Source organism: Ascaphus truei, chromosome 6 (assembly GCF_040206685.1).
Source record: "Ascaphus truei isolate aAscTru1 chromosome 6, aAscTru1.hap1, whole genome shotgun sequence".
Classification (NCBI taxonomy): Eukaryota; Metazoa; Chordata; class Amphibia; order Anura; family Ascaphidae; genus Ascaphus; species Ascaphus truei.
In genome coordinates, this window is record NC_134488.1 from 84,961,519 (window position 1) to 84,986,122 (window position 24,604).

Consider the following 24,604-nt stretch of genomic DNA (forward strand, 5'->3'; position numbering starts at 1 on the left):
ACTGTAAAAATAAGTCACTGTTAGCGGTAACTATACAATCTTTGCTAAAACCCGAAGCACAGAAACATAATTGTTTCAAAATGATTAATACATGTTTATTGTCAGCATTGTCATTGTAAGTAAATCAACACCTATCTAATAATGACAGATGGCTAGGAAGATTGTTACCTTGTATTGTACAGTAGGTTTAGGTTAGGCCTCTGGCTTACAATGGAGACAGTTCATTCTCTGCCTAATCTTTGATCTGTGATCATACTTCTAAATTTTCCACGTGTCATTCACCAAATTATGATAAAATCATGAAGTACAGTTACATTGAAATGTATTTTTAGGAAATCCCTATGCAGGTACCAACCACATATCAGTAGAAAACCATTATAAAGTGACAATTTTTCAACAAATAGGCAAAATAATAGTTCTCTTAAAAACAATGTCATGTATGATTTATCATGAAAGATGATTAGAACCATGTTTACTAAGCGCAGCTAAGTTTTAAGGCCATTTGAATGGGCTGCAATGCCTTAAGCTATTTTAAAATGTAATACTGTTTAGTAAACCTGGGCCTTAATCATGACAGTAACAATAAGTAAGTATTTCTGTGATGCAGAAGGGGACTTTAACCTTATGTTTGCACTTGTGTTATGTTTAATTATTTATAAAAATGTTTTACCAGGAAGTAATACATTGAGAGTTACCTCTCGTTTTCAAGTATGTCCTGGGCATATAGTTAAGATGACAAACACATGGTTACAAATACAGTTACAATGTGAGACAGCTTTAGTTTAGTTTTTAGTTTAGTTATGCCACTCTGTGAGTAACTTCTAGGTTATAATAAAGGCACCAAATGAAACGTTACCATTACCAAGTGGGCAAAGACATAAGGCACATCTCATCCCATTCCTATAAATGGGAGTTAAGGTACCTAGCAGCATTTAGTAGACATGGCCCTTGGTAATGTCATCAGTGTGTTTGTTTTTTACTTGCAGTGGGAACGTATATTAATGTAATTTATTACATCAGGTAATGTGGGACATGCATCTACTGAAGTGCCAGTTAAAAAAGTGCTTTTTCATGTTACTGACTTGTATTACCACACAGGAATGACATGACAACGTTACCACACATATTGGAATGACTTGACAGTTCCTAGACCTTCTCATTTGGCCAGGTCAAACTCAGGTCACATTAGGACACTGGGATTTTCTGTCTTGGTGTTTGCACGTGTTTCTGAAATGTGAAATTGTCTGATACAAAGCTTTTCCAGATACTATAAATCAGGGGTAGCCAACTCCAGTCCCCAAGGGCCACCAACAGGCCAGGTTTTCAGGCTATCCCTGCTTCAGCACAGGTGGTGCAGTCTCTGGCTGAGCCACTAATTGAGCCATCTGTGCTGAAGCAGGGATATCCTGAAAGCCTGACCTGTTGGTGGCCCTTGAGGACTGCAGTTGGCCTCCCCTGCTATAATATAACATTCAATATAATATAAATGTAAACGATCAAGTTGCCGTTTATGGCTGGAGAAGGATATACTGTATACTGTAGCACCGCAGGGATGTTTCCATAGGGGAGGTTAAAGATTAACCGCATGTTGCACTTTGATTTAATTCTACAAAGATCCATTTTGTTGTATTAAAATGTTTAAAAAAATAACATCAAATTCCAAAAAATGATGTCATTGTAAACAGGATTATGCCAAAGTATATAAATATAAGAAAAAAATTGTTATGTAACCTGGTATTGTTTTAACTAGATTACTCAAACTTAGTTACTAAACAACACAGGGGCTTATTCTATATCCTCAAAAGCGGCTGACTGACCCAAATTCCACTTAGATTGTAAGCTCTCCGGGGCAGAAATTTCCGTTCCTATTGTCTGATCTTATTTGTTGCACTTATTGTATTATAATTCCCTGTATGGTCTCTCTTGTAAAGTGCTAAGTACAGCTGTGGGTGCTATATAAATACAGATATACATGCATTAAAGTCACAGGGGAATTTAGTCTGAAAACAGGCCGACTGGCCGTTTCGGTGGATATAGAAATAAGCCCCACAGTAGTTAAATAATAGCAGGTTTAGAGGACAGTTGCTTTTAAAAATATATATACAATACTTACCTACTGGGCAATTTTTGCAGCAGTGTTGTGCGGTTTCATCGTAGCCAGAATCGTCCCTGCACTGAATATTAGTGGAGTCCTGTCTTCTGAAGCGATTGCGCTTTCTTAATCTGTGTTCATTTGCTTCATCGTCAGTCAACTCAAACTTAACTTTACTTAAAGTTTGGTTCACTATTCCTTGTTTCCTCTTGTTCTGTTGGATTATGGCTTCATTAAAAAAAACCTACAGATGAAAAATACATTAGAGGAGGGGCTCAAACTTGTCAACACTATGGGCCTCATGCAGAGAGCAGCGGTAATGTGAATAGCGGCATTTTTTGGAGAGAAATGCCTGTAGAACTGCAGGTACTGGCGAGTTTTAAAAAAAGCGCCATTTTTTTTTTTTGTGTTTCTCGCCGAGCTACCGGCGAGAAGCTAAATTTCCCCTGTTCTAAAAATATCCCTATTCAGAAAGGCGCGATCGCCATCTAGTGGCTGATCGCGCCAATAACATGGAGAGAAATTCTCAATTTACCTCCGCCAAAAAAAGTTGGCAGGAAGCTGGCCAGAGGGAGAAGGGAAAAAAAAACGCGATTTTTTTCCCAACAGTTTCAACAGCGCTCATATCGCTGGTTGAAACTCTCCATATGCAGAAAGGCAGTTTTATGCCCTTTCTGCATATGGAGAAAAAAACTCTCCAATAAAGCGAAAAAATTTTGAACTCTCCAATTTAATCTAGCGCTGCTCTCTGCATGAGGCCCTATATATCTTAGAAAGTTGTTTGTTCGTTTGTCTATTCACTATGCATTTGGACACTTCTTAAAGCTGCAGTTCAGTCAATATCCTGCATGTGTGTTTTTTTAAATAAATCAGTTCTGTAGTAAGAAAAAATACTTTTAGCATTTTCTGTTTTAAAAAAAACAAATTTTAAAGACCAATTTTCTTGTATTCTATTTTAACAGCCATTTGCTAAGGCACAGCCCCTTCATGTCCTGTCACAAGCCCTGGCACACCCCTTTGTCAGCCCTGCCCTCCCTCTAGCACACGTCAGTGAAGGATTGCTCATGAATATTCATGAGCTTCCACTGACAGACAAGCAGAATATAAACAGATCCCTTCACTAATTATGTCACCAAATTTCGACCTATCAATACATGGAGAACGAATTGACCTGCAGCTATCCAGTTCTTTAGGTAATTAGAGATTGCACACATAAAACTATTGAAGTAAAAAAATAAATTAAAAAAAAAAAAAAGACTGAACTGCAGCTTTAAGATATCGTAACCAAATTTTGCATGATGGTTCCTGAGATCAAGGAGCAAATTTCGGGTTTATGTTGGGATACAATTCCCAAATAACATCACTGATGACATCACATATGACATCACAAATTACCTGATCCCATCACACAGCCCTACCACTTAATCTTGGTCACTCTGAAAATCCAATTTGCAACACTGGCAAAAATACAGGCGCAGCCAAATTTCTTCAAGAGTCTGAGATCATTGTTTGGGATGAGAGCACAGTGTCCCACAAACACGCATTAGAGGCTCTCGATCGCACACTTCAGAACTTCAGAGGCAATCAAACTATTATAAGTGGAGTCGTTGTTTGTGCCGGGGATTTCACATTTAGAAACTAAAACATTTACTTATCCATTTATAAATCTCAGTAAATTTTGGTTTCTTAGAATCCCTCAGCCACACCAGATACTTTCAGCTAGTAAAATATATTTAAAAAAGAAATGCACAGACTGCAGGAAGGATTTGTATGAGATGAATTCTGAAAAACCTCAGTGATCTTACACACACACACACTTCAGAAATGTAGATTCCTCTATTTTAGGTGATTAAGTATTGTATGAAGCGGTTAACATATGTATTATACAAGTGTAACGGATTTTCTGGCCTAGCCTGACCCACCCAATCTCACATTGACCCCTGTGGTCTAACCAGTCCCCATTAAAGTGTAGTGTCTGGTGGTGCACCTGCTGGCAACAGGACTCCTGAGTCTCCCGCATGATGTTGTTTGGGGATTGCCAACCCAGACAGGCAGCTGAGGTAGTGTGCATGAGTCCTACCTATATCCAGTGCAGCGCCTCCACCTCATCAGGATCCCTGCGTCCGCATGGAGATGGTTCTGCTGAGGAACTCCTTCTTGGTGATGCCTTCCCCTGCTGAGTAATTCCAGACTCACACAGTGAAGTGTCTTTATTCAAGGTCATCTTTATTGGCATGGTGGTATGGGCCAGCTGCCCCTCACAGCGGTCTGTACTCAGCCGCTCATGTTCACCGCACTTCCCTTTGAAAGGTGTCCTTTCCCAAATTGGTGGATTCCCTATCTCCCCTTAGAGAGATACTCCATGTGCCAAGTCCCTGGTCACAGTCTTATGAGCTGCATTCTCCCAAGTCTGTACTCAGACTTGCTCCTTCACAACCAACCAACTGAACTCTTCTCATAACCTCTAAACCACTTCTGAACCACTAACTTTTGAGCAGTGCTGTGCCTTATGTATCCTCTGGGGGCTGGCACAACTCTGACATCACTAATCATGGATTCAGAGCATGTGACCACTCCCATCCATACATAGGGCACCTCACCAGGGTGTGAGGGCAAACCTCCATAATTACTGCTGGCATGCCCATAACTTACCAGGCCTTACTGTCAGCAGGAGAGATGACTGTAATCCATTTTACAGCATGGTTACACAAGACATGACACAGGGAGGATAACAGGAATATGGAGAAGTGCTTAGTACATACAATTAAATATGGGGATAAAGGAGTCCCTGTCCTTCCAAGTTAATTAATGATGCAGTTTATTGTTTAATTCACTCATAACAGGAGATTAGAATATATTCCAAACAACAAACATATTCTACCATTTCTATACATTCTTTTATAATTTATGAACATAAGTAAAAATGGTGTTGTATAGAGTTGCCAGTTCACATAGCAGGGGTATACAGTAGAGGCAAAGTTTATTCTAACATTTGCTGTAAACTAGCCGGGTTACATTCTGGGTATGTGCTGGGTATGTGCTGGGTATGTTCTGGGCTAGTTTGAGGCACGTTTAAGGCATTTCTGCATTGACTAACGACCCATAGGATTAACACAGCAGGGATCCCTGGCAGTCCCATTCAGTTTGAATGGGACTGCCAGGGACCCCCGCTGTTAATCTGATAGGCCATTAATCAATGCAGAAATGCTGGGGCTAGTTTAAGGAAAGTTTAAGGCATGTATTCAGAATGTACCTGGGTGTACCTGGGTCTTTTGGGGAATTGCCACTGGTTTTTGTTAGAATAAGAGTTGCCTCTACTGTATGACCAATACTTCCCATAATTACTCTCAAGCAAGATAGTCCAAGCAGCACAGCAAATGAGACAAATGTAAACAGAGGCACTAAAGTTTTCTGGCCTAAAAACGTGCAACAGATACTTTGAATTGGATGCTGCCTTGAGATTAAAGTGTGTAGTAGAGAACTAAAGGTGTAGTGGCAGATAATGATGGAAAGCCAGAGCCAGTGCAAAAATGATGATGGAGGTGCTGCAGACCAGGCAGTTGGGGAAGGAACAGATAGTACAAGTTTTATACTGTTTATTTACTCTGCATCATTAAAAAAAATACAGGAGTAAGGGGAGGAAAAAGAAAGAGAGTGGGGCATATAACCAGTAGAGAAAACAGGGGTTACATCATGTCCACAGGCTGTATTCACAAATATTTAAAGAAAACAACGTTTCACTAAGTCCAAATATTGTAGAAATATTTATCGCATACATCCATGAAGGTGCAACAATACCAGAGGGGGAGCAAATATTACTGATGTTTATAAAGGTGTTATTAAGTATGCTTGTTTATTTTTACATCATCACAATCTAACTGGCTGTTTTAGAATTGATATGACAAAATAGTTGAGTTTTAACAAGAATATGTAAACAGAAATGGTAATGGAAAAAGTGTCTCAGCTGTGATAGAAATGTGTTACTTTCTGCCTGGGGGCATCAAGGGCCATCTACATAGAATTGAAATCCAAAACGCAGCTATAGGATATGGTGGAACAAAGCTAGTTTGGGTGTCGATTGAACTATTTTTCTTTAGTTATAAAGAAAATGATGCTCCTGTTTTATTTATGTTTTTTTTTTGTGCAGTAAAAGGTGAGAACTGTTAGTCTATCTGAAATAAGATATAGAAATGAATGATAAATCTCAGAGAATTTGATTTTTTTGAGGGGGAAATTAATATATCTATAATGTGTTGCTTGCCTCTCTGACATCAAAGGGGTTATTCAGTTCATGGCTATTGAAAACAATCATTGAAACTGAACATGACACTTATGGTTCATGACATTTTTTATTTTTTTTACGGTTTGCTGGGTTTTTAATTCACCTAATATAAGAATGACTGCATTGTATTAATTAAGGCGGGTTGTTTTTCTTGATACGATTTACCCAGAAAGTGAGTTGGTACATGAGGGGAAATACACATGCCAAAAGACAAACCAGTATTTCCCAGAAATTTAACTAATTACCTTTTTGGTAGGTTTTTGTTTTTTTCTATATTTAGCAAAATATACCCTGTATTCATACAATAAGCAAGGAAATGTATCTTTTCGTTACTAAGAGTTGTTGCTGCCTTTGACAATTGTTTTAATAATACTTGCAATAGTAGGATTAAACTTCCCATTTCTGCCTTGCTGTGTCCTCAAGCAAACCCTTTTTTACATCATTTTTTTCAGTTCCCTATAGTTTTGAATTGGCCTTTGGTTAGGGTGACCATACAGTACATCCCGGTTTAGCTGGGACAGCCCCAGATTTTCATGCAATGTCTCGGTGTCCTGACAATTTTCTCAAAAATTGTTGAAGTGTCCCAGGGTTTGAGCTTTTCCCTGTATGGACTCACTTAAAACCATAAAAATACACACGGCGTGTTTTTATGCGATTGATCATATCAAAGCGTAAACATTTAAAATATATTAGTAAACTCTAATTACTGGTAGTTATATGCAATACAGTAAGGCCTGGGGCCCGCTGCACCTGACGGCGCGGGCGGCCGCACGAGCGTTCCCCACCAGCAGGGGAATCCTCCCGAGCCGGTCCCAGTCCCCCCTCACGGCACAGCTCACTACACGCTGTGACGTGTCAGCCGCCAGGGGATTCAAGAGAATTGTAATCCCAAGCGTCGACGCGTCACGTGGTGTGGCTGTGAGCCAATGAGGAGGGGAGGCTTCGGGAGGAGGGGAGGCTGCGGGGAGGAGAGTGTGGAGGGAAAGCAGCGTGAGTGCCTGTCTGTGTGTGTGTATGTGTGTGCGTGTCTGAGTGCCTGTGTGTCTGAGTGCCTATCTGTGTGTGTGTATGTGTGTGCGTGAGTGCCTGCCTGTGTGTGTGTGTGCATGAGTGCCTGTCTGTGTGTCTGTGTGTGCCTGAGTGTGTGTGTGTGCCTGAGTGTCAGCGTGTGAGTAGGGCAGTCCGCAGCAGCTCCCTCCTGCAGCCCGGGAGCCCGAGCCCGTGGAGGGGGGGTAGCGGGTCCCTCCGCTTAAACCATGCCCCCCCTCTGTTTAAACCACGCCCCTCCCTCCCACTCCTGCTCCGGCTCCCGCTCCCTACAGACCGCATATCGCGGTCTGTGTCTGTCAGCGCCCCGCCTGTCTGCAGTGCGGGCGCGCTGACTGAGGGAGCGGGGCCTTAGCCTAATGCACTGTGTGGGGGCTCGTGAGATTGTGAGGACCCTGTTCTGAGGGTGCCAGGTGGAGGAAGGACGGTGTGCTAAGAAGATGTTGGTATGAATAAAGAGAACGATATTTTCTCAACCCAGGGGGAGCATATAGGAGAAAACACAACAGACAAGAAACACACTAAGTGCAGACTATATTGTTCAGGTGTGGGGTATTGTGATGCTTGGCCTCTATGTGCTGCCTACTCACAGGATGTAGGTAGGATAAGTACAGTGGCGTGATCAGTAGAATCTGGTGGGTCCCTCTGAACATACACGGGAAGCAGCTGGGACTGGGATATCAGTAGCAGGTGTACATGGAAAGATAAAAACAGACCTCCATGGTGCAGATCAATGGTAAACAGATAAACTTTATGAAGTAGTATAAAATGTGCACTCACAATGTATAAAATCAATATAAGCGTTTTTTCAGTATATAAGTGATAGGAAGGTAAGGGTGGTTGCCGCAGCTCACTGCACCGCCGATATCCCGGACAGTTCTCCTCCGCAGGCTCCCTGTGCTCCTCTCTACACCATGACAGTGTGGGGATCTCCTGCTGCGGTGTCTCCGGCGCGTCGCGTCACTTCCGGTGGGCACGATCAGCTCCGTCGCGTCACTTCCGGTTCGTCGGTTGATTGACAGTTCGCGGGCACCAATCCTCTCACCTCCTGGGCGGGTCCACTCTACGCGTTTCGCCAATAGAATGGCTGGCTTCTATTGGCGAAACGCGTAGAGTGGACCCGCCCAGGAGGTGAGAGGATTGTTGCCCGCGAACTGTCAATCAACCGCCGAACCGGAAGTGACGTGACGGAGCTGATCGTGCCCACCGGAAGTGACGCGACGCGCCGGAGACTCCGAAGAAGGAGATCCCCACACTGTCATGGTGTAGAGAGGATCACAGGGAGCCTGCGGAGGAGAACTGTCCGGGATATCGGCGGTGCAGTGAGCTGCGGCAACCACCCTTACCTTCCTATCACTTATATAGTGAAAAAACGCTTATATTGATTTTATACATTGTGAGTGCACATTTTATACTACTTCATAAAGTTTATCTGTTTACCATTGATCTGCACCATGGAGGTCTGTTTTTATCTTTCCATGTACACCTGCTACTGATATCCCAGTCCCAGCTGCTTCCCGTGTATGTTCAGAGGGACCCACCAGATTCTACTGATCACGCCACTGTACTTATCCTACCTACATCCTGTGAGTAGGCAGCACATAGAGGCCAAGCATCAGCATGGAGGAAGGAGGAGCGACCAGAGCGTGGGAATTCCTTCCTGTCAGCCAATAGAAACAGGGCCTCATCTTTGGGCTGACATCGGAGGAGGAGGTGTGTCAAGCCGGCTCGAAAATCCAGTTGAGCGGGAAATATGATTTAGCCAATGGGAGAAGCGCCTACAAGCTGTATCTCCCCCAGCTAACTCATTGCCACCTGCTGGGCAGGCTCCACCAAGTCTAGCAGATACAAAAGATGTCCCCACAGGGTGCCCTTTGTTCTCCGGACTTGGCAATTTGCCCTTCCTCACCCACCAAACAGTCTTCTCACCTCTGGACATCCTCTCCTCTTTGTACTACGGACTCTATACAGACATGCCGGCGTCTATGCTGATGCCCTGGCTGACTGCATAGAACCTTATAGTAAATGTCTAAAACATTATAAAGTACACTTTAATAAAATATACATATTAGGAAACATTATACTTATAAGGGAAATGGATTTGGGATATTTGGGCTCAAAATCCGGGAGTCTGGGGGATACTGGGTTGCCCCGGTGTAATTCACCCCACGTACCGGCAAATCATGCCTGCTCGCCGGGGAGAATTAAAGGACTACCGGTAACTTCGGCCCCCGAACTCCTGCAAACAAAATAATTGCATTTCTACCCAAATATTCCCCCTAAAACTGACACAAGAAATCTCACAGTTCTAGGGCCAAGGGAACATGAAAACAGAAAAAAGCAGGCGTCACTTTATTTTCTACATGTATTATCCCTGGTTCCTGCTTATTGTGCTTATGTAGCTACCAGGGACCCCACGGTTTCAGGGGTAACCAGAGGGCTTAACTTTTATTATGTAGCCTGGTTACCCACGACCGTCACACATCCCCCTCAAGACGAAGGCTCTGGGGCAGTCACCCCATCAGATGGCTCCGCAGACCTGGATATCCTGGAGGTTTTCTTGTCACTGGGGATGTCACATTGCCATGCTCACTGCCCTTCTTGTGCTGGATGTTAAAGCAGCAGACCTACCACCGCCAGCAGCCTATATGAGTTTAACTCATATAATGTTCTTATTTCGCCCCCTGAGCTTGTCCTGCTCTTTAATCAAATGTTTTTCTAGTGTTAAAAAGCAAGGATTTCTTAATCTCTAGCTTGTAAGTTACTATGGTAACCTTTAGACTGCAATGGGCTCTTGGGAGAGATTCATTTGAATCTCCCAAACGCTTATGTCTCCTGTACGGAGCATCGGATGGTAAAACTAAAGACAGTTGTTGGAATGGTCAAGAAGCGATCTCTTGAAAAGGGTCAAATAAAATACAATACAAATGGCAGTCAGTGGTGACTGCTGCTTTAAGACAGGATCAATAGGTGTTACACAACAGTGACTTAGAGCAGGAGTACGCAAACTGGGGGGCTGTGAGGATTCGCCATTCTGGCGGTTCTGTCCCCTTAACCCTTTCTCGCTCCTCTCCTCCCCGTGGCACTCAAGTGAGGCAATATAATGGTGGTACTCACGCGCGGCGCGCGGACACTGCGCGGGTCCCGTCGGTCTCTTCGATTCCTGGGCTCAGGCGGCGCTCCCGGTCCACGGGCATTGACTTGCGACACATGCGCGGTGCGCGGTCTCCTCAGTGCTCTATGGTCCCTGCCGCCAATCCCCACCCTCGTCCTGACATCAGAGTTACACGGCGTGGCTACTCTCTGCGCTCCTCCTCTGTCCCCGCGGGCCCCGCCTCCTGTCTCCGCCCCCGTACTGGTGCGGGTGTCATGGCGCGCACTGACAGCGCGCGCTCGGGTCACTGGCATGATGCGCGGGTTGCATGCAGTGCGCGCGCACTCTCTGACACGGTTTCTATCGGCTGTCTAATAGGACACACCTGCGCGGTTCAACAGCCTGTCTGCAGTCGATGTCTGCAGTTCACTTCCTGGATGCCTCCCATTGGTGGAAGGCCTTTAAATATGCTCTCACGACTCTTAGTCATTGCCGAGCATAACTCCTGTTTGTGATGCTGAACCTCATCACTCCTAGCCTGTCTGCCTCTTACCTTGCTGCCTACCTTGCCTGGAACTTTGGACTTTGTGTTACTCTCTCCTGCACTGACCTGGCTCTGGAATACGACGGCGCTGCTCTCTCCTGCACTGACCCTAGCTTTGGATTTAAGACAACTCTACCCTCTCCAATCCTGACTCCGGCTATGTACCCCAACGTTCCGTTACTCTACACTCCCACGCATCGTTTGTGGTGAGCTACGCGTTACAGTGGTGATATTTTCTGGGGGGAGGGGGGGGCGTCGGCACTTACAGAGGCCCCGCGCTCTTCCCAACAACATTGAAATAGAATGCCGGGGAAGCACACAGGTCTCTGTATGCCCCTTACCTGTTCTTTGGTGGCTTCTTGCAATGCGTCGCCATAACAACGCGGTGTCAAATGATGCTGCAGGGTCAAATGGCAATGCGTTGCCATTGCCGGAGAGAAGGTAGGGGGGTGCAGCGCAAGCAGGAGGGGGGAGCAGACAGGGGACGCAAACATAAAAGTTTGCACACCCCTTGCTTAGACCAATAATTATAGACACAGCAGCACAAACAGGAGTATTTTGAATGTACAATGCCAAAAAATACAGACATCAGTGTGTTAACTTTTTTTTTCTTACATATTCCAGTATTGTGCTTTTATACTCCAAACGGAATCCCCCATTTTGCTCTGATGTCATTTCTGCTCTACACCCACTGGAATTCAAAATACACTTAGAGTTGATCTTTGTGCTGCCATTGCAACTTCTGAACATGTGCAACGAGTACAGCCAGCCTACAGGAAAAGCTGAGTAAGGTGTGACACTGAAAGCAGAACAGTCTATCTACACATGAAACAGGAAACCCAAGAGACCACATAAAAAAAAACACATCATAGGAGCAGTTTCTGGTAAAAAGTAGTTTGGTTAACAGTGAAAACAAAATACTAACGTTGTGTAAAAATGCAGATTAGCAGGTCCGCTGACAGCGAAAGTATTGTTGAGCAGAAGAGAGGGGGTATTAGCGGGTTTTACCTGCTAACAGGAAGCACTGCCCCAGCTTGAGGAGGGCCCAGCCTGAGGGCCGCTCTCACCCCGTCAGTGGCCGTGTCGATCAGAAACTAACACATGGACTTGAATGGGAGTTTCTGGCCACTAATACACATTAGATAATAAACACCATTAAAGTTATTGATGGTCATATTTATTAGAGGGACCATTTACTTTACATACATTTCGCAACCAAAAGATGACAAATTTCACCTGGTTAGCAAACTTATAGGAGCAATCCAAGCCCGTTTTTATTTTCTTATTTTTTTTACATAGAATTGAACCATACGATCTTCGGAGCTGAACCCCATTCATTTCAGCTCCGGGGACCCCCTGCTTCCCGAGATACAGACCCCGTAGGGGGTGTGATATCTCGGCATAGGTTAAAGCTCCCACGTCACATGCGCCAATTGTGACGGTGCTCGTCTCCGATCAGGAAGCGGACCAGAGCCCAGGGACAGAGTCCTGTTAGAGTATCTGTGGTCGGTAAGCAGGCAAAGGGTCAGGGCAGGCGGCAGTGGTGCAGAATCCAGACGACAGGCAAAAGGTCAGGGCAGGCGGAAGGCAACGAGGTCGGGGTCATGGTCTGTGGTTAGCAACAGGAATTCCGAATGAACAGGCTTGCCACAGCAACAGGCTAGCCTCTGGAACAGGGAAGCCACAGGGATGGCTCACGAACAAGGAAGGCTCAGCAACAGGCTAGGCACAGCAACAGAAACAGGAAGGCTCATGAACAAGGAAGGCTCAGCTACTAGAATCCAAAGTGACCAGGAACACAGGGAAGGATCACGAACAAGAAAGGTTCAGTAACTAGAACCCAAGGTGGCCAGGAACACAGGGAAACAAATACAATGCTCAGGCAGGGGCTGGAAGTCACTGGCTGCTATTAAAGCCCTTGAACAGGTGCAGCCAATATAGCCGGCTGCCAGTATTCAAAATGTCCCAGCAGCCAGGTAAGGGCGGGTTCCAGCCAAAGTCTGGACTGGAATCCTTACACTTATAGGAAGCCTAACCTGATGATGTCATGACTTCCTTGGCGCGAGAGCTCCGTCATTACATGAACCCTGCTAGCTGAACGCAGCGGCTGCCGGCACCACTTACGGAGGTAAGTATCTCCGGAAGCAGGGGTCCCGGAGCCGAAATTAATGGGATTCAACTCCGGAGACACCCTGCTTCAATCTTATGTTAAAAATAAAAATAATTTGCCAAAAAATATGCCTGCTTGGATTGTCTCTTTAAGCAAATAGTTTACATATCTCTAGTGCTGACAATTTTGTGCTGTTCAACATTGAGATGTTTTGTTGGTACATTTGATACAAATGTATATATTTCAGTAGCTGACATTTAAGGGACATACAATTATTCAGCAGAACCCACATGGGACTACAACTGGTCTCAATTACCATCTTATATTTTACAGTAAAGTGTTCTGACCACAAAGCCGCACGTAATCCTCAGGAAAGGAAGTACTGAGAATAGTATCACTTTTCATAAGAACGCTAACACCATGAGATACTGGTACAGATAGTTAACAGAAGAGCAGAAAGCACAAAATAAATGCTAAATGTTTTCATATAAGGTAATAACTATATGTGCTTAATATTAAGAAAGGCCTAAATATCAATAAAAACCCTAGCCAACTTCCCTTTTTCTTTTTTTACAGGTAGAAACGGGGGGGTGGGGTGGAGGTTTCTCTGGAGCTGAATTGCACTATTTGCAGCTCTGGAGACCCTTAGTTCCAGAGATACTTAGTAGTGAAGTTACCAGTATTACCTCCTTGGTTTTAAATGGGAAGCCACGATAATGTTGCAGCTTCCTATTGGCCTGAGTTTTGACAGCCATTTTGTTCCCTGATGATGATTCAAACCTGGCAACTTAGCTGCAATTGTCTTGGTAACCAGTGGCATTTGGCTCAGAGGGACCCCCAGTTTCTACACTGTAAATTGTGGCTAAAAAAACTTGTACGAGAAACTGTCCCGGGAAAATTTGTTGTGCTTTTGTTTGCCTACAGTTCCTGCAACAGATTAAGCAACAAAACAAAGAACAAAAGAACCACATGCAGAAGTGACCAGAATTAAAGGGCTACACATCCAGGCAAGTAAGCTACACTGCCCTGGAGAGAGCCACGCCACCACAGTCTGACTGGGGGGATTGTGAAACACGGTGACCCACACAAGGTACTGACCCTGACCAAAGTCTACCCCACCACATGTTCGAAGAAAAACCTCCCCCCTCCAAAAAAACCCCATGTTTTTTTTAAAAGGCCACTAAGAAAAAGAAAAAGTCTACAGAGACACCTGTGAGAGCTATGAACTCTGCAAGTGAAGTCTGCTCACCTGTAGGATTTCCAGCTGGGTTTCTAGCATATGCGGAGAAAATCGCTGCAATAGCCCCTGATACCACCAAAGTGGAGAGCAAAATGTGGTGTTCCTGTAATGAATCCAGCCACACGGAAGAGTGTCCGTTCCGGTCCTACGAGGATACCGATGAAAAGGAGGATGTCTCTCTTATGTGTGCCCAGAAGCGCAACGCACCCACAAAACACCCCTAGGATAGTGGAGCTGACTGAACTCTCCACGCACCAAAAAGACAGGACTCTACGACCGTGAATATGATTGGCAGCAGCAAGAGCAGGAACAGCTGAACGCCGAATATTTCCAACAGCTAATGCAACTGCAAGAAAAGCATGGTGGATGCAATGAAGCTGAAGTTCCAAAAAAAAGGAGACCCAGTGTCACTGATGCGACTGAGTCATCCAAAGCAAAAAGGTGGAAAAAGAAGCAAGGTTCTTCACTTCCAATGGAAGGGTCAGAATATCCACAAATCATGCAGAGGAAAAGGAGGGCCGAGATGCCCTGTAGCCTAGAGCAAATGGACAACTCACTTCAGGAATGACAGAATCCCCAGAGGGCCCAAGGCAGAGGTCGTGGAACCCAAACGTGTCTCTCCAGTCCTGATAGGGAGAGACCCTCAACAAACCATACCAAGGAAGCGTAGCCTGACTAAGCAAGTGACGATCTCTTGACCAATCCTGAAGATGCACTGCCAACAGACCAGGAACAATTGTTTAAAGAAGTTGTGGGCAAGCAGGCCAGATACATTGCCCTACTACAGCGCCAGCTGTTGACAGTTCTGGAGATGGCGAATGCTGAACTTACCGCCATGGACGAGAAGAAGGAGGAGGCTAAAAGGGAGAGCCTCAGTCTCGTTATAGAATGGGACGCTCTCAAAAAAAGTTTTGCAGCCTCAGTATGGAGCTCAAAGTCTCTCTGGAAGAGATTTGCAGTCTCCGTGCAGAGCTGGCAGTCTCCCAGAAAGAGTTTCACAGGTACCAAGCAGAAGGTCTTTCGAAAAGAGGTCCAGGCTCTCAGTATAGAGCTGGAGGTCTATGGCCAGGAGGTCAGCGGACTCACCACAGACTTAAAGAACAAAGTTCGCACTCTCTGCATAGAGCTGGATGCCTCACACAAGGTGGAGATCAGCAGTCTCCACACACAACGAAAATGTCTATAAAGGAATTTCCCAGTCTCAAGGCGGAGCTGGAAGTCTCTCAAAAAGATGTCTGCAGTCTTAGTACGGATCTTGAAGTATCTTAGAAGGAGCTTCACAACCTCAACCTACTGCACCGACACACTTTATTCGAGCAAATACCCAGTATGTACCTGGCAGATACCTGGAATGCGCCGCTCCTCACCTCTGACAAGCCCCATTGCGTTTGCCTTCCCAGCCTGGGTTCATGCCTGGCTGACGGGCGGCTGATCTGTTAAATGATAATGATTAGGATTTAATAGGCTGCAATGCTTCGCGTGTCTACCAGATGGCATAAATTCGTGAATTGTAATGCAGTATATATATATATACTGTGCAGTATTGCAGCCAGCGGGAATAAAATGCTTCAATCCCTGCCTGGAAAATACCTCAATGCACTCGGGCAGAAAACAGTCACAAACCTCAATACACCCGGGTATACCCGAATTCGTGGGACTAGCCGAGCTCGAATAAAGTGTGTCGCCAGTGTAGAGATAGAAGTCTCACACCAGGAGACCTGGGGTCTCAACTCAGAAGTGCGTAAATGGAGGAGGCCCTGAGGGTTATAGAGACTGTGAAAAGAAAGAATAGAAACCTGACAGAAGTGGTTTAATATCTCGCTGATCAAGCCAGTAAAGAAGTTGAGGAGAAGCAACTATTCCAATGAGGAAAGTAGGAAGTACAGTTAGCACTGGAAGAAGGATATGGAGCTCTTCTCCAGAAAAAGAGCAATCCCTGTGTCTGCAATTGGAACTCTCTAAAATCAAAGCAGACTCTGAAAGAAAGAAGAGAAGCGTGCTAAAACTCCAGAAATATGGTCAAGCTCTCATCCAAGGAAGGTTGGAGAGAGTAAGGTATCTGCGCAAACACTCTGCAGCGCTCATCATACAGGCTGCCTATAGAGGAACGAAAACTTGTCAGTGGTGTCTCCAGAATAAAGCAGCCTGCCTGTCAATATGGAGAATGCAACAACAAAGAAAGAACTATGAACATTTGAAGCAATGTGTAATTTTACTCCAATCAAATGTCAGGAAGTGACTGCAGCAAAGATGCTACAGGAAAATGAAGGAAGCTGCTTGTAGTATTAAATCCAAGTCCTACGTCACAACCAAGCAAGCCGCAATGCTGTCTCAGTGCTACACTCGTTTAATTCAAAATTCAGGAAAGAACAGAATTACGACGGAGATTCGCAAAACAAATCCAGTCATGCTACCGTGCCCACATAGCCCAATCCAGATTCCTCACGATGAAAATAGTCACTATAAGGATTAAATCTTTAGCTGTAATGAGACAGAACTATATATGTGATCACACCTCTAAAGATGCAACACTGATTGTCTATTTGTCTTTACAAGGGAAAAAGGCACACAACTACAGGTTTGCCAATTACAAATAAGAGAGGCCACTGTTAACGGTTAGGTGTGAGAACTACAAAAAAATTGATGTACTCCAATTTAAGTATCCTGAATCAAATGCAAATGACCCCTCTACTGATAAGGGGGTCGTGCATGTTGCGGATAAACCTGTGATGGATGAGAAAGCTGTTGATCGAAAGCCCCTGGTCTACTATAGCAGAGATACTGTACCCCGCCAGACATCACTTGGGATTTCCCCACACTTTGAAGAATTATTCAGTGTACAATAAATAATATGTCAAGATGATAAGCCTACCGACTACCAAACAGATGCCACAGGGGTCAACCAGAGTGGATAAAAACTCCGCCCAGGTTGAACCACCCATGATCATTGATACAGAACTAGACACAGGTGGTCACCCTCGTCTAAGCGAAGAAAATATAGCCCAATGCATGGGAAAACTCATGGCCAAGCGGCTGAAAGAAGACTTGGTAAAATGGAAGAGGATCTTGAGTGAAGAGTCCTCCTCAGAGGTGAGGAAACTAAGCACATCATGGAAAGACTGTGCTTGGGAAAAATCCTCTTCAGGCGACTAAAGTATGCTGATTTCAAGCACCTTCTAGAAGTGACACTGGTTATCTATACCAGCCACAGGGACTGGGTAATGGGTGACCTACTCAACCACAGCCACATATCATGGCCACGAATGGCAAGAAAGGTAGCAACTCTTGGTAAGTCACCTACTGAGTACCAGAAAATGGCCCTGAGGTGAAAACAAAAAAAAACTGGTAGGAGTGAAGGTCACCTGGAGAAAAGGCTCCATTCTCAGTGTGACTGGAGGTTTTCTCCCTCCACCCATTCTCATTTGAGCTGCAGGTACATCTCGAGTGAGAGAATAAGAGGGAGGTGAGGGGGGTGAGAGGATGAAGGGTGAGTGAGGATGAGGGGGGTGAGAGTATGACTGCAGGTATGTTATTTATAAATTATCTGACTGTTACATCATTTTTTCTAAATTTAACTCCAAGTGTGCACTAATTTGCACCATTTCATATTCTATTTCAGGAAAAAAATCTATTTTATAGAAGCCAACTTGCAACTTTCTGAGTGTTAGTGCTGCTGCATTACAGTGTGTGCACAGACGCTCTGATCTTCTACACTGTCCACACTGTGCATACCAGAGTTTTTCAACCTTTTTTCTCTAGGGCACCCCTAAGCACAGTGCTCAGTTGCTGAGGCACTCCTATAACAAGACAGGGTGACAGAAAGCACAGGACAGAGAGACTGCCACAGGAGAAAGACAGGGAGTCAGAGTGGGCAGGGGAATCAGAGGGGGTGGGGGGTCAGGGGAGGCAGATGGGTCAGAGGGTCAGAAGGTCACAGAAAACACAAAACAAACACACACACACACACACACACACACAGAACAAATGCACAAAGGACAAAGACACACACACACCTCTCTACTGCCCATAATGCTTCATCCTCTTCTGCTTGGCCACAGCCTGCAGGCTCCTGATACCTCCTCCTGATTGGCTGCATTGCTCTCTCTCTGCTCCGGGAGATTGGCAAAATCCCATGGTACCCTTTTGATCATCTCACGGAACCCCAGTGTACTGCGGAAACCTGGCTGGGAAACACTGGTGTATACTTTTGTAGCAGGGGATACCCACACACATATATATACACACAAACAATAGCAATAAACAATGCTTTAAAAAATGGGGGGGTATTGTCTGCCTTTAACACATTAGATTGTCACGTTTGTCAACCTCCACAAAAATCAACCAGGCTGATTTTTCAAAACACAGAGATAGTTAGAATGATCTAGGTTGTAAGCAGGACTGCCGACAGAGGGGGGAGGGAGGTATTAGAGCCGGGACAAGTGTCACTGGTCCGTGGCTGCAGGGGAGCCTGGCGCGGGAGTGTGAGGGAGACCTGCATCAGTGTGTGAGAGCCAGGGTCGGCAGCAACCAGAGGCCCAGCAGCTGGACAGTTGGGCCCGACGTCTGGACGGGCTCAACTTCCAGCACCAACCAGCCGTGCCCCCCACAGCCACCAGCATGAGAGAGTGAGGGAGAGTGAGGGAGAGTGAGGGAGACCCACAGTGGCAGTGGAAAGCCAGATACCATCCCCAAGGTAAGTGTATGTATTTGTAGGGGAGGGGGTGGGTTGCGTGCGCGGGGGTTGTGCACGTGTGCGGTGATTCCCACTCCGTCCCACGTGGGCAGCGGGGAGGCTGGGTTGCGCACGTGGGGCCTGTCTTGGCGATTCCCACTCCATCCCACATGGGCAGCGGGGAGGCTGGGTTGCGTGCACGGGGCCTGTCTTGGCGCTTCCCCCTCCATCCCACGTGGGGTGTGGGCCCACAGGCAGAGGCAGGACACCCTGCTTGCCCTGCGCATGCACGGGGACCACGAGACTCGCCGCCATTTATTTTTTTAAATGTAATTAACTGGCGCCCGGCCGAGCAGGGTGGCCGGGCCCCCCTGACACACGGGGCCTGGGACGCCAGTATCCTTTTCCCCCCCTGTTGGCGGGTAGTATAAGCATGTATTTGGAAGGGTTAGTGTACGTATGTATTTGGGGGGTAGGTTAAGTATATATTTGGGGGGGTTAGCATAAGTATGTATTTGGGGTGTTGTGTTGTAAGTATGCATTTGGGGGGTTAGTGTAAATATGTATTTGGCGTGGTAAGCCTAAATATGTATTTGGGGGTTAGTGTAAATATGTATTTGGGAGGGTTAGTGTAAGTATTTATTTGGGAGGGTTAGTGTAAATATGTATTTGGCAGGGTTAGTGTAAGTATGTATTTGGGAGGGTTAGTGTAAATATGTATTTGGGAGGTTAGTGTAAGTATATATTTGTAGGGTAGTGTTGTAAGTCTGTATTTGGGGGGGTTAGTGTTGTATGTGTGTATTTGGGAGGAAAGTAGTGCATGCATTTGTGGGGAGGGTAGTGTTGTATGTATTTTGTGGGGGGTTGTGTGGGTATTGTGGAGGGGTAATTATTGTGGGGGAGGGATTGTGTGTGACAAGGGGGGTTTAGGGGGGGTTGAGGGATCGGGATTGAGTGAGAGGGAGGTAATTGTGACAGAGAATGGGGGGGAGAGTGCGAGAGGATATGAGGGAGTGAGGAAGAGAGAGAGGGGTGAAGGGGAGAGTTAGTAAGAGAAGGGGGGGAAAGAGGAGTGAGACGGGTGGCAGAGAAATACATGGCTAGCGGAGGGGAATAGAGGAGGGGGCCGCAAGGAGGTATGAAACATCTTTAGTAACATTAGACAAAAAGAGATAATTTCCCAAATTATACTTTTATTAAGTTAAAATGCTTAACAACCCTTCATTAAACAGGACTGAATGCTACGAAGCATACATTTCCGAATAATAATTTAAGTGTTATTTTAGCGCTAGTGGCACCAGTTGTAATACATGTATGTCTTTTTTCAGTTGCAATACATGTATGTCTTTTTTCAGTTGCAATACATGTATGTCTTTTTTCAGTTGCAATACATGTATGTCTTTTTTCACTTGTAATACATGTATGTCTTTTTTCACTTGTAATACATGTATGTCTTTTATCAGTTGCAATACATGTATGTCTTTTTTCAGTTGCAATACATGTACTGTATGTCTTTTTTCACTTGTAATACATGTATGTCTTTTTTCAGTTGCAATACATGTATGTCTTTTTTCAGTTGCAATACATGTATGTCTTTTTTCAGTTGAGAAATGTAACCATACCAGAGCATCTCTTGAAAATTCCTAACAAATATAAAATGACATCTTAAAATAAGACCCAGCCTCATTGTGGTTACATTTTAACATAAACTAACCCACAACTGGGGAAATCTATTTGTCATGTCCTGCACTAGCAGAAACAATCTGGTAAGTAGGTCACGTTCGTTAAGTTACTGATCCAACCATTAATGCACTTTAACCTAATTGTTTTAAAAAATATAACTATTTTATTTGATTCCTAATGGTTTAAACTGCTAACATAGAAAAGTAAAGTGCATATATTATAGCGCATATTTAAATCATATTATCATTTAATATGTCCAAATTCTTCTGGCTAATGAGTCCCTTAGGCAGAGAGCAAGGACAGCTATATACAAAGTCATTCTCCTTAGTACTTGTTTGTAGTTTTCACAGAAATGCTTCATCTAAAATAATCAGAAGATACTGACTCAGAAAATACTGTCGGCTGACGAAGCCGACAACAGTTCTTGCTAGCTGGGCGAAACGCGTTGAGTGGTTCAATTTTGGACTTGGAGGCGACCCGTAGCAAACCAGCCCTGTAGCCGTGACGTCACATATCCTGACGGGCACAAAGAGGGGAACTCTGATTCAAGAAACCGAGCTGTGGAAGCCAGCTACACACCTGAGGGAGGCGGTGAGCAGTTCGGCAAACCTCTAAGTTCACCAATTTGTGTGATACTGCACCGACACACTTTATTCGAGCAAATACCCGGTATGTACCTGGCAGATACCTGGAATGCGCCGCTCCTCACCTCTGACAAGCCCCGTTGCATTTGCCTTCCCAGCCTGGGTTTATGCCTGGCTGATGGGCGGCTGATCTGTTAAATGATAATGATTAGGATTTAATAGGCTGCAATGCTTCGCGTGTCTACCAGATGGCATAAATTCATGAATTGTAATGCAGTATATATATATATACTGTGCAGTATTGCAGCCAGCGGGAATAAAATGCTTCAATCCCTGCATGGAAAATACCTCAATGCACTCGGGCAGAAAACAGTCACAAACCTCAATACACCCGGGTATACCCGAATTCGTGGGACTAGCCAAGCTCGAATAAAGTGTGTCGCCAGTGTACACGCTTGTTTTATATTGGCACATTGTAAGTGCACATTTTTTATCCCCGTTTTACATAAAGATTTATCTATCAATTTGATCGCACTATGTAGCTTTCTCTCTTATCCTACATGTAACATACACCTTGCTGACGGAGCGTTCGAAAGGGGGTTCCTGATCACTACTACCTATATGGGTGGCAACCCTATTTGTCAACTGCCTTTTATTTGGTAACGTCCTGTGAGTAGATCAACTATATGAGCCAAGACACAATTTCACATCTAATTGATTTCTGGAACGTCTGCACTTATATGTGTATTTTTTGTTTTCTTTTCCCTATACGCTCCCCCTGGAACGTTTGAGAAACCAATTTATTTATATAGCGCCATTAATGTACATAGCGCGTCACAGTAGTAATACATGTGGTAATCAAATAAATAACAGAGCATGGGAATAAGTGCTTTAGACATAAAAGTAACATTAAGGAAGAGGAGTCCCTGCCCCGAGGAGCTTACAATCTAATTGGTAGGTAGGGAGAACATACAGAGACATTAGGAGGGAGTTCTGGTAAGTGCGTCTGCAGGGGGCCAAGCTTTATGTATCATGTGTTCAGAATATCCACAGTGCTATCCATATGCTTCTTTAAGAAAATGTGTCTTAAGGTGGGTCTTAAAGGTGGATAGAGAAGGTGCTAGTCGGGTACTGAGGGGAAGGGCATTCCAGAGGTGTGGGACAGTCAGTGAAAAGGGTTTAAGGCGGGAGAGGGCTTTAGATACAAAGGGGGTAGAAAGAAGACATCCTTGAGAAGAACGCAAGAGTCTGGACGGTGCATAACGAGAAATTAGGGCTGCGATGTAAGGAGGGGCAGAAGAGTGTAAAGCTTTAAAAGTGAGGAGAAGAATGGAGTATGAGATGTGGGATTTGATCGGAAGCCAGGAGAGGGTTTTCATGAGGGGAGATGCTGAGACAGATCTAGGAAAGAGTAGAGTGATTCTGGCAACAGCGTTGTCTATTTGAAAACATTCCTTTCATACAATTACATGATTGGGCTCATAGTACTGCATACTGAAATTTAGACAATACCTATGCAGACAGACGTTTCATACATTTTCCTTTATGTGATGTGTAACAGCACAAACTGCTTTACTTGAATAGTTATCAATTTTGTTTGCTTTATGGATTTAGAAAAAAATCACTTATTTTTGATCATATTCATTTTCTAGACATGTGTCACACCCCTATCCCCCCCCCCCTGGCGGCAGGAGATAGGGTACAACTGGGGTGATTTGGGTGATGGTAGGTGTATTGTCTCTAATTCGTGTCTAATTGTCTCTATTCTCTATGCACTTACCCAGTGAGGGGAGATGCTGAGACAGATCTAGGAAAGAGTAGAGTGATTCTGGCAGCAGCGTTTAGGATAGATTGTAGGGGAGACAGGTGAGAGGCAGGAAGGCTGGACAGCAGGAGGTTACAGTAATCAAGACGGGAGAGAATGAGGGCCTGAGTCAGAGTTTTAGCAGTCGATATGTTGCGGAGGAAAAAGAGACAGGTTTTAGAAATGTTTTGAATGTGAGAGAGGAGTCGAGTGTGACCCCTAGGCAGTGTGTGTGTGTGTGTGTGTGTGTGTGTGTGTGTGTGTGTGTGTGTGTGTGTGTGTGTGTGTGTGTGTGTGTGTGTGTGTGTGTGTGTGTGTGTGTGTGTGTGTGTGTGTGTGTGTGTGTGTGTGTTTTACAGTAACTCCAAAAGAACAAAAATCAGATAAGCAGATCTAGCACTCTACTGTATATGAAGCCCTTTATTCTCATACGGTGGAACACAACAGATGTTTTCTTACAATTATAAACTCCTCTTCCAAAATGAGTGATTGTTAACTCCTGCAGCGATTTATTACTGCAACAAACAATATCTAAGAAACTGTAGCCAGAGTCGCCAACAGAAATATTTGGACCCAGGAAATATTTGAAGAACAGGGCCCCATTCATTCCTTGTCAACAGTTACCACATAATCTACTTTGCCCTCTCATGTCTGTTTATCCCACCCCATTACTTATGCCATTCTGACTTTCCCTCTTCTTTTCCCCCATAGTGTGTCTCACACAGACGTCATGTCATCCCATATTTTCCCCGTGTTACTCTCTGTTGTCCCCTCCTCATGTATTTCTCTTGTTTCCCCCCTCATATCTTCCACTCTTTTCTCCCCCAATGTATTTTCTTCTTTCCTTCCTCTGTGTTCCTCAATTTCTTCCCCCCTTATCTATCTCTTTCCTCATCACATTTGGGCGGGAAATGGTTCAACAGCCATCTGATTGGCTGTTAAAACCATGTGCCCCACCCTTTTTTTTATGACGTAATTTAAAGGAAATGAAGCCAGCTGATCAAAATGGCTGTGCTTCATTTCCCTTTACCATGACATCACTAAATCCAAGATGGCCGGCGTCACATGGTATTTCAGTCAATCAGATCGTGGGAACTAAATCCCCAATCTGATTGTTTGTAGCAAAGATGGCTGATGAACCATTTCCTGGCCAAATGTGTAAAATGTGCATTTGTTAAGGTTGGACATTTTGGCTCATTTTATGGCATTACCCAGTATAAGCACGGATTTCTTTGTAATTGTCACATTTCTCTTTTGTTCTGAATCATGCTGATTAATCCAAAAAATCCAAATAAAACGTATTCATTCATTTATAAAACTGATTTTTTTTCTTTGGCCCGTGAAAATGTGTAGAATATACGATGTGGCCCTCGTAATGAAAAGTTTGGAGACTGCTGTTCTAGGTACATGAAATAATGTGACAACAATAGTGCTTCAGATCGTTTACTGCAA

At 44.6% G+C, this 24,604-nt stretch overlaps 1 protein-coding gene across 1 annotated transcript in view; it reads right to left on the reverse strand.

The window, feature by feature from the left end:
• TNFRSF25 (TNF receptor superfamily member 25) overlaps positions 1 to 24,604 on the reverse strand; it is a 79,416-nt gene that overhangs the window by 43,931 nt on the left and 10,881 nt on the right. Inside the window, exon 2 of the mRNA XM_075604972.1 lies at positions 2,114 to 2,336. Within this exon, the coding sequence (XP_075461087.1) occupies positions 2,114 to 2,336 (223 nt within the window). The remainder of the gene's footprint in view (positions 1 to 2,113; positions 2,337 to 24,604) is intronic.